Below are 15,304 nucleotides of genomic sequence, written 5' to 3'. Positions count from 1 at the left end.
TGTTTAAAATGTCAATTTAGCTTTGATACATGTCCCCAGATTACATAAGTTTCGTTTTGTTAGTATTATATGTGTAATAATTCTTATATTCCCTCTCTAGACTCTTAATATACCATGTCACCGACTAAATTCATCAATTGTCATACATAACTAATATTATCTCATAGGGAGTTAAAAATGCATATCACTAGGATAGTAGTATGTAGGGATGTAGGATATACCATTCCCTCCGTCCCATAATATAGTTCTTATTGTGTTTTTTCACAGTATTTAAGAAATAGAAGGAAAAAATGGATAACGTACATTAATAAAATTGAAAAGTACAATTATAGACAAAAGTTACAGAGTAAGAAAATGGAAAAAGTACAAGACTTGTGCAAAATTCAAGGGTAATTTAGGAAGTACAATGAATAAAAAAAAAAGTAAGGGTATAATAGTCTTTATATACTATCCAAAAATAAACACGTAAATAATATTTTAGATCTCCAAAATAGAAGAACAAAAGCTATATTATGAGACGGAGGAAGTATATTGATATATATATTGTCCTTTTCATCATGCTAGATTCAACTACCCTTGAAAGATGTATAAATGCTTATTCATGCTCTATATCTCCATGCATCATGATTCATGATGACGCAAGTACATTTCTATAATAAGACATGTTTTTAAACTTAAGCATCCACAAACATATTATGTTCTTTGCTCTACAAATATTGCAACAAGGATTAAATTTCGTATCTCAAAGCACGTTTTATATGCTAAATATCTATAATTATATCAGAGTAAAAATAATAAAAAGTTGATACTGTGAAAGTATTTTACGAGACGAATCTAACAAGACCCCACATAATTATATTTTACTTTACGTATAAATCATAATATGTGGTCAAAAAAGCGTGATAAATAGTGTAAAAATCTGGTTGTTGCAATAATACTATACTGGAAGAAGTATATGTTTATTACTTTATTTAATTATTTTAATACCGAAATTTGATAAATTTAATATTAGATGAAATCCAAAATCAAATTTTATGTTCACCATCCAGAAACTCAAATTAAACTAATTAACATTCACCTACAATTTTGACCATTTAACTTACTTTATGATCTTTTAACATTTAGACACTTTTGCAGACAAACTTTTTTATCAATCCAAGTTTGATGCAATGAGAAAAGGGAAGAGTAGATTCATTAGTAAATGATTCGTTTAGGCCCCCATAAATCACATACAGTAGGTTATTATTATTGTTATAGGAATTGTGGGACTAAACTTAGCTAACTTAATACTCTTTTCTGATAGAGACTGGTCAAAACATAAACATATGACCATAGACTTGTATATGCTAGTAATAAATTATATTTGTAAAAAAAATAATTTAATTAATTATAGTATTTTTTTAGGTAATAATATATGTAGCTTTTAAGGGTATATATAAGCATTAAATATACTTTTTAAAGTAAAATTAAGTTGGAAATTTATGACAAAATTACGCGTAGATTGGTGTAATTAATGTTATTTTATCTTTAATATTTTCTCTTTTTAACTTCTTTTAAGGCTACTTGTATCATTTTCTTTTTTTACATCAGAATAAATAAATTAATAATTTATTAGTTTAGGGCCCAGCCCAACTTCCTAAGTTATGGCAAAAGCAACCACCCAAATAGATTTTATCATGTCATTTCTTTATTATTTATAAAAATTAAATATATATGTTTTTTTTTTTTTTTTTTTTTTTGGGTGGAGGACATCTTTTTACATTTTAGTATGGTGAATTTTAAAAGAGTTTCATCACTTTTCCTAAGGCAACAGCCCACCGGCCTAAACCGACCAAAACATTCCCTATACTCCAACAAAACAAAGCAACAACACTTTTCGCACCTTCCCCCACCCGTTTTTCGTGTTATATTCATTTAATTTTACTATCTTGCTATCTTATTTTTGGATTTGAAATACATTACTCGAGATATCTATTACGGTGTACTTTGAAGTATATCCTACCAAATAACACATGTAAGTGTCTCACATTGATTAAAGTTAAGAGAGTTAAAACATTTATAAGGCTAAGGGGCCAAACCTCCTATTGTCATATGGTTTTGGGATAAAACCTACTTTAAACTTGTGACATAAACTCTCTCTTGGTTTGCGGGTGTAGCCCAGACCTGTATTTAAATATTTTCTCTCTATTCACATCTATTTTTTCTCCCTTACTATAAGTTATGTAAAATTAAATGTTACACCATCAAAATCTATGGCCGTGTTGAAGGTTGTATGAATATTAGGAAGTCAAATGGGTGAAGAATGTTGGAGTGCACCAACGGAAAGGTGATACCTTTTTCACGCATCTTAGGATAGCATATGTGACTATTAACTTAAAACAAATAGTAGGTTGTTTCGAGATTTACTTCTCAATGTCAAGATGACAACACAGACACAATTCACACAAATTGCTAACAATTCTGTTAAGATAGAAAATGAAAGGCTCACTTGCTGATTGCCTTTTACAATCATGAATTATGCCTTCAGCGTTTACAAAAGACAGCAAGGTTTTTCCTCAGGTTAAAAGGAATAGCAAAACGTACAACAATGTAAACGGCAATGTGTTATTTTTACCAATAATAGGTCAAGAATGTACTAAAAAGCCACATCTTTACATCTGAATCAAGGTTCTGAAGGCAATCCAGGTGTATTACTACACCCCTGTGCTTCACCAGATATGCCCCCAGTCCCCGATCAGCAGCTAAGCCAGGGCATTTGTGAGAATCATGATCATGTCGGCTACTGCAAACTGACAAAACGCACATGGATTGACAGGAAAGGATTACCAGATTCCCAATAGTATGGAATAACCAAATATACTTCCCCAGAAAGTTGACAGGACACCAGCTGACCAAATTTGTAGAAAAGGTTTCCGGAAGCTGTCAAAATGGAGTGGCTTTGCCAATCTCAGTATATGACATGCTCGCTCATGGCTGCAGCACCAACTGGCTTCAATTCAGCTGTCGCGTTCTTTCATTCTGCTTTGAGGACTATCTTCATACACTCATACACAAAATAACTTATTGCCGCTGATGGGAGTACCTGAAGATATTCAGAGCATAGCACCACAATATGTTAGACATACACAATATTGCTAGGAAACATCAACTAATTTGAAATACCTCAAAAGAGGCTCCTGGTCAAGGCAAGGTAAAGCTGTTGGGTAACAGAGGATGTTTCCAATAAAGTACACTAGACCCTTAACAGGAAACCTTAATCATAACTTATAATTTCAAATAAGTACAGTGTAGCAAGTCATATTGATTCAATTCAATTAAATCAAAGCCAGAAAATAGTTATTCTTTTGCCTCAAACAGAAATGGACCCTGATTTTAATCAATCAAAATAGAGGTCTTAAGTCACTCCGTTGTGAGTTTGGCAGTGCCATTGGTCACCACACATCACCTAAAGGGTTTCTTTTACCAATCAAGATGTTGACAGAAACTGGAAAAGAAAAGCTATTTGATTTTTTTTTTTTCGACGGAAAGAAAAGCTATTACTTAAGTCATTCATGATTAAAGATCCTAATAGTAAGATTCTTTCTGGAAGCATATTATCATGAATGTGAAGACAGAGCTGAAGCTCCTGCTAAGGTTATTCGAGCACAAAAACCATAAAAATTGATAAAGTGAGTGACAAAACAGAAACAGCCTGCTGACCCTCCTAACTTCCTAAGAATTTAACACCAGCTTAAATCCTAGATGTCATGGTTCCTCAAGAGGTCACTTCAGAATTAAGAGCCCTCATGATGATGAAGGTTGGAGCATTGGTTCTAGGAAGAGTGGAGACAACAGAAAAAGGTAATATGGCTTCAACCTAATCCTGAGGAGAACAATCCAAAGGCTTTCCAGAGTAGATCAGTTATCCTCAGGTGGAAAAAGTAACAATTGTTAAGGGTAGTTCTAGTTTGTTCCCCAACCCAAGCTTTCTTACCTAATGATAAAGTTACTCATTGGAATATAACAGGGCTAAACCAGGCTACAATGAGGTAAATAAAGTAGTTGCAATAAACTCAATAAACGTTTTAGGCCTTTTAAAAAAGCAAAAATGCAAAATCTAAAAAGTTTTGGTCATTGACGTATTATAATCCTAATGCAGTATAGGTAGAGGCTTAAAAAATGAATTGACAGAAAACTTGAGGAGATAGATCTCTCACATTGTTAAATTCAGTCTAGGGCCCACGACTCAAAGTTCTGGTTATCTGCCGCATATAGCTTCAATTATAGAAGGAATAACATAGAATTATAAAATTCATGAGGAATTGAACTAATCCTGATCAGAGAGTGCCTGAACAGAAATTTCACATCTGTGCTCCATATTGAAGATGGATTAACAGGGCTCCAATAATATAAAGAACATAAGACTCAAAAAAATCGTGAGCAATTGAACTAACCCTAAGCAGAGAGTGCATTGGCAGGAATTTCAAAAATGTGCTCCATATAGAAGATTTGCATTATTTAAGAAATTTCCAGTCTTTTGACATACATTGCAATTCACTGAGGCCACTGAGCTTAAGAGTATGGGATGGTCATGCCAGGAAAGCATGAACAATAAACTTCTATCTACAGCAAGATTGATAGATTATTCACAACAACATAAAGAACGAAAGAATTTAAAGATGTTGGAGTTCTTTTTTTAAACTTAACAATCTCCATTATTTTCTCATTCTAATCACTAGTACTCAACAGACAGGAAAGCGAAAGCCTTTTAAGATCTTGAATTTCAAGGTGCAAGTGTGCAACAGCCATATTTCCTCAGTATTGTCATCAAAACTCGGTACCAGATTGTGCAATAAAAGACAAACGATGCAATTTAAAATACTGAAATCAGGGGCCTTAACCATCCCTCAATACTTACATTAGAACTGAGGAAGCCAGGGCTAATCTCCATAACATATAGGGCAAGGTGCAATCTGATACTAATACTGTGATGCTGTTTAATTCAGAAGTAAAAATGTATGGCTGAGCAAAAAAAAATGTTTAGCTACTGAGGAAAGCATTCTGAAACACAAATCCGGGATTGATTGGCTAAAGCTTAGTAATTCCAACTAAAAATATATCCTTTCTTTGCTTTTATTTAAATGAAAACAGGTTAGGAACTGCATCCCAAAATAACAATCAAGGCAGCAAACTCAAACGATCCTATTGGTATTCAATCAAAACTTTATACTAAATGCAAGTAGTTGTGGGAATCTGCAGCCAATTACTTCCTGCTAGTGATCTTCCATTGATGAAAAAGCAGAATGTTTGAGTCAAGCTTTGAATAAGATGCTGCACAGTCCTCGAACCAGACCAGATGAGACCAGATTTGCTTGTGTTTATTGCTAAATATCTTTAATTCCATAAGAAAATATCATTACAAAAATTACATGATTAGAAAATCACATTAAAACAAATCTAATGACATCTCATATGATGAGATGATTCCTCAAGGATCAGAATACAAATAAGGTCAGAGTAGCCATATCAGGAAATCAGATCGAATCACATCAACTGAACTGAACATAGCCTAGATTGAGCTAACTTTGTTGTTAAATACTGGTTACAGTTACTGCACCAGTAATCAAGGAGAATAGGAGAGAGAGAGTGAAGAATATGGGGCATAAGTAAGAAAACATAAGAACGAGAGTTGTGAGTAGGATTTAGGTAAGAAACAGAGTGTTGTAAGAGGGATATGTGGAAGGAAAGATTTGCCAAAATAGGAAAAGAGCAAAAGTGTAACCAGCTATAACGAACAGATGAAAGTAGGAAGCCTAACCAACAAAAAGGAATGGAGTTACTATGTATAACCTCAACCCTGATTTCTAATATTTTTAATTTGTCAGTCAGGGATGAAGCCTTCAGACCACTTCCTTGCTGCAATAATTTTTATCAACAAGTTTTAGCTGGTAGAATGTTTCAGGTCATTAATCCGCTTGTAGATATGATATGTCTCGTCTTTTACAGCTAAGAAGCTCATCATTAACAGTTTAGTTTGGACCCATAAATAGATCTAGCAATCTAGCATGGTAGTAGGAAAATTTTGTCTCCAAGATGTATGTTTTCATGTGGACCTTCAAAAACCTGATGATTCCATTCATGAGCTCTGGTTGATTGGCAAAAATACTTACAGAGTTGAATTAAGCTACCAAATTTACATGCTCTTTGCTTTAAACTGGATAAGCTATGGGTTAGTTGAACTCATAGTTACTATATAAGTCAGGGTTTGTGCAAAATAGAGGTAAGAGGATAAAAAGGAGAGGAAAAACATGTCAGTAAAAGACATAAAGGTTTGAGAAAACTTTAACAAAGGAAAGAAGTATAATAAACTTAAAAGGATTTCTTTTTTTTTTTTAACAGCAAAGCCTTAGTCCCAAAATGATTTGGGGTCGGCTAACATAAATCATCATAAGAAACCATACAATATAAAGAAAGGGACGGGGATTTTATTTTTTTATTCCAAAAAAAAAAATGTAAACAGCACAGAAAAAGGAGTACAAGCAAAAAAGGGCAAACTGTCCTTTAAAACAGAAAAACATAAATAACTGATAAAAAAGATCCTAGAACCTCCCAAACTATGTAATCTATCAAAGCCCCCACCGCCTTATGCCCTTATCCAATAACAACGCCAAATAAGACATTAAAGCCGACGAAACCCATGAATATACCCAGGAGTTTCGTTCCAACCACAAAATTGCCATGAAAGCATTGTCACAACTTCTCCCTACTCTTACCATATTCTCTAATACAAATATGTAGCCACTCCAAAATCTCTAAAGGGAAAAGTCACGATAGTCATGCAAACTAAACCTCTGCCATGGGTAACTCGGCACTTCACAGGTAAAAAAAACATGTGAACAGTCTTTAAGCTACATCATACTGCAACACTATTCAATTAATTAGGGTTTGCATTTTCAGGAGCTTTAGTGCTTTTAAGATGCATAAAAGTCTGGGTCGAACATGCCTTTAGATATATAAAATACTTAGGTAAACTGTTCAGCACAGATTCCGCCCATTCCCTCCCCCCCAATCCAACCAGGCAACTATCCAAAAAAAGAGTTCCGCATTCCCCTTTTCTAATGATAAGTGGTGGAGAAGAGTAAAAGTCCCTAATAAATTTTTATCCAAGCCATTATAATTATTTGATCTAGGAAAGGGAATAATATGACCATATTCCAAAAATTCCATTCTGGCTTCATAGCTTAAAAATGAAATCAAATGCCTATTTGAAATATCCAATCAACAGTAGAGAAGGACATAAATATACCTGAAGTACGCTGGGAAGCAGTCCAGCATAGAGAGCTGGAATCCCTCCTTGTTCAACTATCTTCATAAAAGTAGCTGGAGTACTTAATCTTGCTCCATGAGCTTGCAATTGAAGCTGTCTCCTGATGACTTCAAGCGGATAAGTAGCAGTTTCGGCACAAGCACCAGAAATAGCCCCATACAGTAAGGTTCTTAGGGGTCCCAATTCCAGTTGACCCAAGGCTGTTATATCTTGCCCCTGTGACTTTGTTTTCAGTATCCTTTCCCTTCCTTCAGGTGAATTCAGATAGGATGTTTTGAGTATATCATACACCCCATAAAAAACTGCACTGGAAGGTGCGATACTAAGAATTGATGGAAGGAAGCCCTTGTAAAGGGAAAAATACCCTTCTGTTTGGATCATATAGCGGAAAGCACCAATAATACCACCCAAATTTTCCCCACCATGTGCAACTATTCTGGTTCGAATCTGAAACAAAATAACAGCAGATATTAGAAGGAAGAACCTCATCAAAACTCAAAAGTGTTGAAAAATAAACACAAAGTACAATTGAATAGATGGATGAATGAATACAACCAAATAATTGCAATGCCAGTCTAAATTGATTCTGAACCCTTCACTAGAAGTTAAAATTTGAATTTCACAAAATAAATTAAACATGTTCATTCAGTGTTACCAAATTTACTAATTCCACCACAAATTACAATCAGAAACATGCGATGTGGTTCAAAAGAACAATTGGGACTAATTAAAAATAATAATAATATATAGGAAGGGAAATGTGCTCCTGCCCATTCCACATAACAAAGTCTACTGCAAATTAGGTTACATTGCAAACCATTACACACCCCATCAACTAACATTTCTCTCTTGCAAACATACTACCACAAAATTTTAATGCACACCACTTCCCTACTAGAGTATCAATCTTTAAATATCTTATATACTTCTACTTTGTAACTGAACTCTAGAATAATTATAGAACAGGCAGTTCCAGTTTGTAACATACTGTGTCTAAAGGTAAGCAGAGAACAGAGGCAGTAATTCCAGCAGCAGCTCCAGCAATGAACCTTTCAAAATTTGCTGTTTTATCCATGAGATGTAATTTGCGTAGTTGCTTTCTATATGTATCATAAGCACAAAAATTGATTGCCTTAAATGGAGCTGTCCGTAGAATATTAAGCAAGTTCCCTTTCCAAAAGCCCCTCAAGCCCTGAGTGGCAGCAATTGTCTTAACGAGCTCTGAGATGTTTTTCTGCTCACCACGAACTATATATTCTAGCTTCAGTCTCTCAAGTGGGGCAACAACAGTTCTGAAACAGTGAAATCACTCATAAACTGATGAAGTCGAGAAACTGTAGACCCAAAGAAAAAGGCACAGTTAAGAGTTAAAATCTGAACCTATTTTTGTTTTCAGCAAAGGGAGGAAAGCTAGAAAGGATCTAACGCAGCTGATATTCTCAAACTCTCAACAGTATCTGAGGTCAGCACCTCATCATCTTACGGATAAATGACATAATTAGATTAATTTTTACTAGAGGGCTAGGATTGAAGAGGAATGAGACCTTAACAAGCTAACATAAACACAAATATAAAATAAGCAAGCAGAAGGTGACTTGCACAACCATAACACTTTCCTGAAAGGTAAATGAAACAACAAAACCGTATAACAACCACATTATGAGGACCACACAATTAGCATTTAACAATTTGCTGGACCTTTTTCTATTTTAATATTGCACATTGCACTGTCACATGTATCATGCAATCAGCACAAAAAGGGGGAGGTGAGGTGAGTGTGACTGGTGTCATATAAGATTCAATGAAAAATCTAGTAACTTGTGCTTATTAATCTAGTGAGTTTAAAATGGCATTGGAATGAAACTAACAAGCTACGAGAAACACGAAAAGCTTTTCCGTGATGTATTTAAATGGAGTAAGATCTGACCAAATAAACACCCTGAAATGAAAATAAAGACTTCTATTGCTCTCTTATAAGCTATAAATTCCATAAACAGGATGAAACAGCTGCAGGATATGAGTATTAGAACTATCTGTGGTTGATGCTTACTAAAACCGGAACAAATTATCGAAAAGCCTTAATCCTCAGCAAACCCATTTCTGGGCTTGTACAAAAAAATGTGGTAATTACGACCCATTCTCGATTGCTAACAGTTATACTTCAATAATCCTACATTGTATTGCCACAGCATACAGCCAGTGATCACAGCACTTGCAAGAATGCAAAACATCAATTCGAAAATTCGAGGAACCAAAACATTGTCCAGAAGCTATGTTTTTCAGCACCATGTCAATAGATAAACCATAATTCTAAACAAAACTTGGGACCCAAATTCACAAAAACAGTTTGATTAAAACAAACCCAATATGCCTAAATAATCCTGTATAAATTTTCAATCGACAACAAAACAAGACCCAAAAATATAAGGCATTGATTAATTAACAATTATCATTATTAAAAAAAAATTAAAAAAAAAAACAATTAAAATACCAAATTAACAGCAATTGAAACAAAATGTAGGGAGGCACCTGGCAACCATGGCAGCAACAGCACCAGCCCAGAAATGTTTACTAGAGTTCATAGCGGCGGCACCGCGACCGGAAGACACAACCTTTTCCTTCTCCAACACCACATTCTTAATACCCAAATCCTCTTCTCCTCCATTAACAAAACCATTGCTACAATCCTTCAAACTAATCGATGAAAAAACCCCTTTAAAAGACACAGAAACCACCCTTTTCCCTTTAATTGAAACCCCAGAATTTCGAGAGCATGATTTTGAAATGGTATTGTTGATTGAAGAAGGGGATGAAATGCAATTGAGGAAAGAAGGTGGGATAGTGGGGTCGAGGAAGAGACCGCCGGCGAAGAGATAAGGTGAGGAGTGAGAAGGGTAGTGTTCTAGTAGAACTATGGCATCGGAATTGGGCATTGAGTGAGATTGTGGAGGTGAAATTGAAGGGTTTTTGGAGAGAGAAAGAAGGAAAATGAAAATCTGAAATTTGCAGATTTTCAGATTTTGAAAGTGGGGGTAGCTAGAAGAAGACGAGGGGGGTGTGTTTGCAAACGGAGTGGTGTGGCCGTGTGGGAATATGCTTACTTGCGTGAGCCGTCAATGCGGGTCACTAAGTTGGGTTCGAGTTGCAGAGTTTAAGTCTCAACACGGGTCACTAAGTTATACAGTAGGTTCGGTTGAAGAGTTTAGTCGGGTTGGTTAGATTTTGACACTTTGGAGTAGTTTGTACTCTCTTTATTTGTGGCCTTGTTTGGTAAATAATTTTTGGAGTGTTTTTAGCTTATTAAGGCCTTGTTTATTTCAACTTACAATCACTTGGGGGGGGCGGGGGGAGATGAGGGGCTAATCAATTAACCATCCCTCCATCTCATATGTCCTCATGTTAATATATACTTCGTATATGATTAAATATTATAGTATTAAAATATAATAGTCGTTCGTCACTTACAATTACCCCTTAAGAGATCTAAATTCTCAATATAAGTATCAAACACCCCTAAACTAATGACATATCTTCCAACAGCTGCGAGTTGCGGCTTATGGGCAGTTAAAAGCTAATTTTTTATCTTCTTTTTTTTAATGGGCAAATAGTGACTTGGAGACTAGTATATATAGGGATGTCATTGGGGCGGTCAAATAGGAGACCCGCCCCGTTTTGGTTTGGCGGGTGATGGGGCGGGGATGGGGATAAAAACCATACCCGCCATGAGTGATGGGGCGGGGGTGGATTTTAGGTTGTCCCCGTCTCGCCCCGCCCCATCCCCACCTACCCCACTTCATACCCGCCTCATCCCCACATCCATATATTTTTAAAACAAAATTATATATTTTTATACTATTTTATAAAAAAAAAATTATGTAAAATAAAATAATAAATATAATACTTTGTAATACACTATATTATAAACAAAAAAATGTGTAATATTAACAATAATTTTTTTCTTTTTGCAATCTTTATTAATTATGGAGGATTGTGTATTTGGAAGGCGTAGATTAGGCGGGTCTTAGGTGGGGATGGATATCCAAGTGGGGGTTGGGGCGGGGATGGTTTTGGAATTGTACCCACTGGGGCGGAGATGAAGATGAATTTTAGACCCGTCGCGGGGATGGGGATGGGGATGGGAAGGCCAACATTCCCCCCGCCCCGCCTCATTGACATCCCTAAGCATACATGTATTTTTTATTTTTATTTTTGAAACATGTAAATTATCATTTGACAAAATTATATAAGCACATTTTAGAAATAACAACCAATTTCTTAAAAAAAAAAAGAAACAAAAAGAAAGAGAGAGAAATAATCTTTAAAAGATGTGAATGTCTGCTACTAGACAATCTTAGTAGTATGAGTAACCTACATAGGAAGAGGTCATTGAGACGACTACTTATATAGTATATCAACAAGCTTAAAGTAGGCTACATCTCAAGATGAATCAATGTAACAATGAAATTAAAGGAATAATTTTTGAACTTATAAATTATTTAATTTTCGTCTCAGTGTCTCCTCAAATACAAGACAACATACATGTGCAAAACAAGTGCTTCAACATATAAATTATAATAAAATACGAGAAGACGAATTTGACATATATGTATAATTTGGCAAGGTTTTCAATCCTATAATAAACTTGAATAAAGTAATTACTTTTTCAACTCTTCTAACATAGGGTATCACAAGATTCACAACCACATTGAAACCCTATCAAATGCTTATTAATATTTGATTTCCTATACAATTATACATAAATTGAGAACAATACAATTATAGTGCTTTGAATATATTGATCTCCTATACAAATTGCTCACAAATTTATAAACAAGTTTAGAAGAAAGATAATTGTATAAAAAAAGGTTAGCTAGTAGAATTGCATTGCATGTAGATATATCAAAATTGTTATATCAAGAATGTAAAAGTAAAATACAAAGATATCAAAACTGTAAAATACAAGCATTACATAATAATCGGTACATTGTTGTGAATACCAAACATTTATTAGTTAGAAAGGTGCACCTACATATCTCACATATATTAGTTCTTCAATTTTTTTTCTCTTGAATTTTTTAGTAACACTTACTCTAGTTTAACTTACTTAATGCATTGTTGCTGCAAACAAGATTAAAATGACAAAAAAAAAAAAAGAAAAAAAAAACACTTTAATTAGTCGGATGGCCATTCTTTCTGAATATCAAACGTGTATTTGATCTCCAAGTAACATTTGTTGTCATCATCAAGAAACTGAAACAATCAAAATACATATACATCAAATTAGTCATAAGATCATTAACATTATAGAGACTTTAATTAATCAAAGTATCGAGAAATAATCACCGTACAAAACTACAAACAAGTACTATATAAGAGTCCATTTGAAAACTTGAGGATTTTCTCACCTTAGACTTAGCACTGTATGAGCCTCTTGCAAAAAAACCCGAAGGCGTAGTTTCCTCTGGCATCTCATGTGTATAAGGTTCTAATTGAGGGCTAAATGTTCCAATCATTTCTTTGGTACTGTCAACTGCATAATAGTATAATCGAGTGAAAAATCAATCAAATATCATAACACATTTTCTTGAAAATTTTATCGAAGAATGTCTCAAAAATAAGTATGATGCATTTCAAAACGAGGAAAGGAAAAAAAAAAGTCTAATGAGTAATGACTATTACACAAATATGAATGAATAGTTTTTCTATGTGATGTACTTTTGATAAATTGATATAGTATATTGTCAAAATATCAATTATATGTATGAATTTTATTAATAAATAAGTAAATATATTCTTATCAATATTATAGGAGGTATTACATTTATAAGCATAAAAAAGTAAAAATATTGCAAGTACTTTAAAATTGTGTAATTGTGCAAATATGTACGTGTGATTGTCTAAAGGTGGATATGTGTTTTGATCAAAATGAGAAATAAATGAACATGTTACACAATCTCCTTATATCCAAGTAGCACAATGTCCAAGCCACCATGCTCTAGACCAGCATAGTAGCAGGATACTTCTACAATATAGACGGAGTTTAAAGGGCAATGACATTCACGGAATTTAATCCCAACATAATATGTTTTAATTAAGCACTAACCGTCAAATGTCTTCCAAAAAAAAAAAAACACTAACCCTCAAACAATTTATGCAAAAAAGGTCGAGTAATATGTATTTGAGATAATATAATGTACCTTTGAGACCAGTTTTCCATACTGTGTTGGTGTACCTAAGGCCAGAGACAATGTTGTTGGTAACTTGAAAGCAAAAGCGAAGATTATAAGGGCTACCTTCCTTCAAGGTGAACCATAAGCCTTTTGGGTCCCCTGACTCTGGTAATGGAAGAACAATATCCTCTCGACCAGGAGATATTATTGTCAAACTCAATATCTTCACTTCTGGTTCCAAAGTTTCTACGATATTTATTTAGTGCAAAAAGTTAATATAAAAACTATTGAAATACCATTTTATTTATCTTTGTCCAAATAAATCACAATGGTAATACAATTGTAAATGGGAATAGGGTATTTGACCCTACGATCTAATATACATTAGCTCTCAGCTTTAACTACTAGGTGAAGAGCTCATTGGTGATTTGAAATATGATATGAGTATAGTTTTGCATTTTCACAAAGAAACAAGAATAAATGACTTATTCCCTTCTTTTGGAACTCTTTTTTTTTTTACTTAATTAATTAATGTTATCATAGATTAACATCATTAAATCAAGAAAATTTACAACCCCGTATTCCCATACCTTCTCCTGAGTTGAAATCAACTTGTCCAAGGAGTTGCTCCTTCCATTTTCTTAAACTCTCGTCATCCTGTAACATTTTACAAAATTTCATAAAGAACAAGAAAGGACAATTAAAACATTAAATCTACAAACCCACGTTTCAAATTCTCTTCTCTCTTATTGCAACTCGATAATTGTATGTATTCTTTACCAAGAAATTATCCAAAAAGGCATACTTATACTTCGTATGTATTAATGCAACGTCAAATTGACCATATTAGTCTATTCTCACTCTCCTTTAATACAATTTGACAATAATATTATAATTATAGTGTATAAACTATTACTCTGTATCAAGTTGGAATGACCATTGTCTTATAGCAATACATAAGAATATGAACAACTTTTGATATGCAATAATATAAAAGTTACTCCCTCCCGTTTTAGGACATCCAAAAAGAATACACACCATACTATGTGTTGGAGGGAGTATTTTATAGCATTTCACTTTAAAAGGAGGGGTAGATGAGATTCAAACCTGTGACCTTTGTGTCACGCTAACTCTTAATACCATGTTAACGGACCAACTCAACCAAAAACTCAAGCTTATGGTTAGAGCCTAGGAATATGTTTTATACTCTATCAAAAAGAGCGACGGATAATTAGAGATTGGTGTTTGTGGATCATCATCAAATTTTTCAACATATATAGAAAGAAAATTCAAAAAGAAATGGATCAAAATATTAATGTTACCTTATCTTTCTCAAGGTGTTGCCTAATACTGCATTTTGGACCCAGTTGTATATTACTTAACTCTTCCTCTTCTTCCTCAGTAGGACCTAATGAAGATTCACTAGGTAATCTATTAAAAGATGGATTTGGATCTCCGTCAATTCCACTTCCATGGGTTGAAGATGATATTGAATCAATTGTTTCTCCCATTTCCTTTCTTTGAAATCCCTTTATTTTATTTAAAGTATATATAAAATTTTTAGATAAGCTTGTAAAAATTCTACCCTAAATTGATCATAGGTTATCTGAAAATTTAATTGTGAATAAAAGCACAACTAATTTTCATCATCAAACAATTCGAAATATCACAAAAAATCATAATATTTGGTTTAAAATAATAAGGGTTATGAAAGAGGTAAAATTAATAAAAGTACAAATTTTGATGGAAAGGGAGCTAATTAATTATGTAAGAGTTTTAGATTCTACAAGTATGACTTATCCTCAAAAGAAATTAGAGAAAAAGAAGG

The 15,304-nt window shown here is 33.8% G+C and overlaps 2 protein-coding genes across 2 annotated transcripts; both read right to left on the bottom strand.

Annotated features, from left to right (window-relative positions):
- Window positions 1-2,438: 2,438 nt before the first annotated feature.
- On the bottom strand, window positions 2,439-10,393 carry LOC110723017 (probable mitochondrial adenine nucleotide transporter BTL3). The gene is made up of 4 exons (XM_021902289.1): window positions 9,836-10,393; window positions 8,295-8,598; window positions 7,286-7,753; window positions 2,439-3,082 (listed from the first exon to the last, which is right to left on the bottom strand). The coding sequence occupies exons 1-4, from the start codon at window positions 10,237-10,239 to the stop codon at window positions 3,014-3,016; spliced, it is 1,245 nt and encodes a 414-aa protein (XP_021757981.1). The 5' UTR covers window positions 10,240-10,393; the 3' UTR covers window positions 2,439-3,013.
- Window positions 10,394-12,205: 1,812 nt separating this feature from the next.
- On the bottom strand, window positions 12,206-14,987 carry LOC110722919 (rho GDP-dissociation inhibitor 1-like). The gene is made up of 5 exons (XM_021902201.1): window positions 14,799-14,987; window positions 14,067-14,133; window positions 13,504-13,722; window positions 12,712-12,836; window positions 12,206-12,556 (listed from the first exon to the last, which is right to left on the bottom strand). Exons 1-5 carry the CDS (start codon window positions 14,985-14,987, stop codon window positions 12,479-12,481), a joined length of 678 nt encoding a protein of 225 aa, XP_021757893.1. The 3' UTR covers window positions 12,206-12,478.
- Between the last annotated feature and the right edge of the window lie 317 nt (window positions 14,988-15,304).

The sequence above is a fragment of the Chenopodium quinoa genome, unplaced genomic scaffold (assembly GCF_001683475.1).
Source record: "Chenopodium quinoa cultivar QQ74 unplaced genomic scaffold, ASM168347v1, whole genome shotgun sequence".
Lineage (NCBI taxonomy): Eukaryota > Viridiplantae > Streptophyta > Magnoliopsida > Caryophyllales > Amaranthaceae > Chenopodium > Chenopodium quinoa.
Note: the sequence above shows the minus strand (reverse complement) of the source record. Positions and strands in the feature narration are given on the sequence as shown.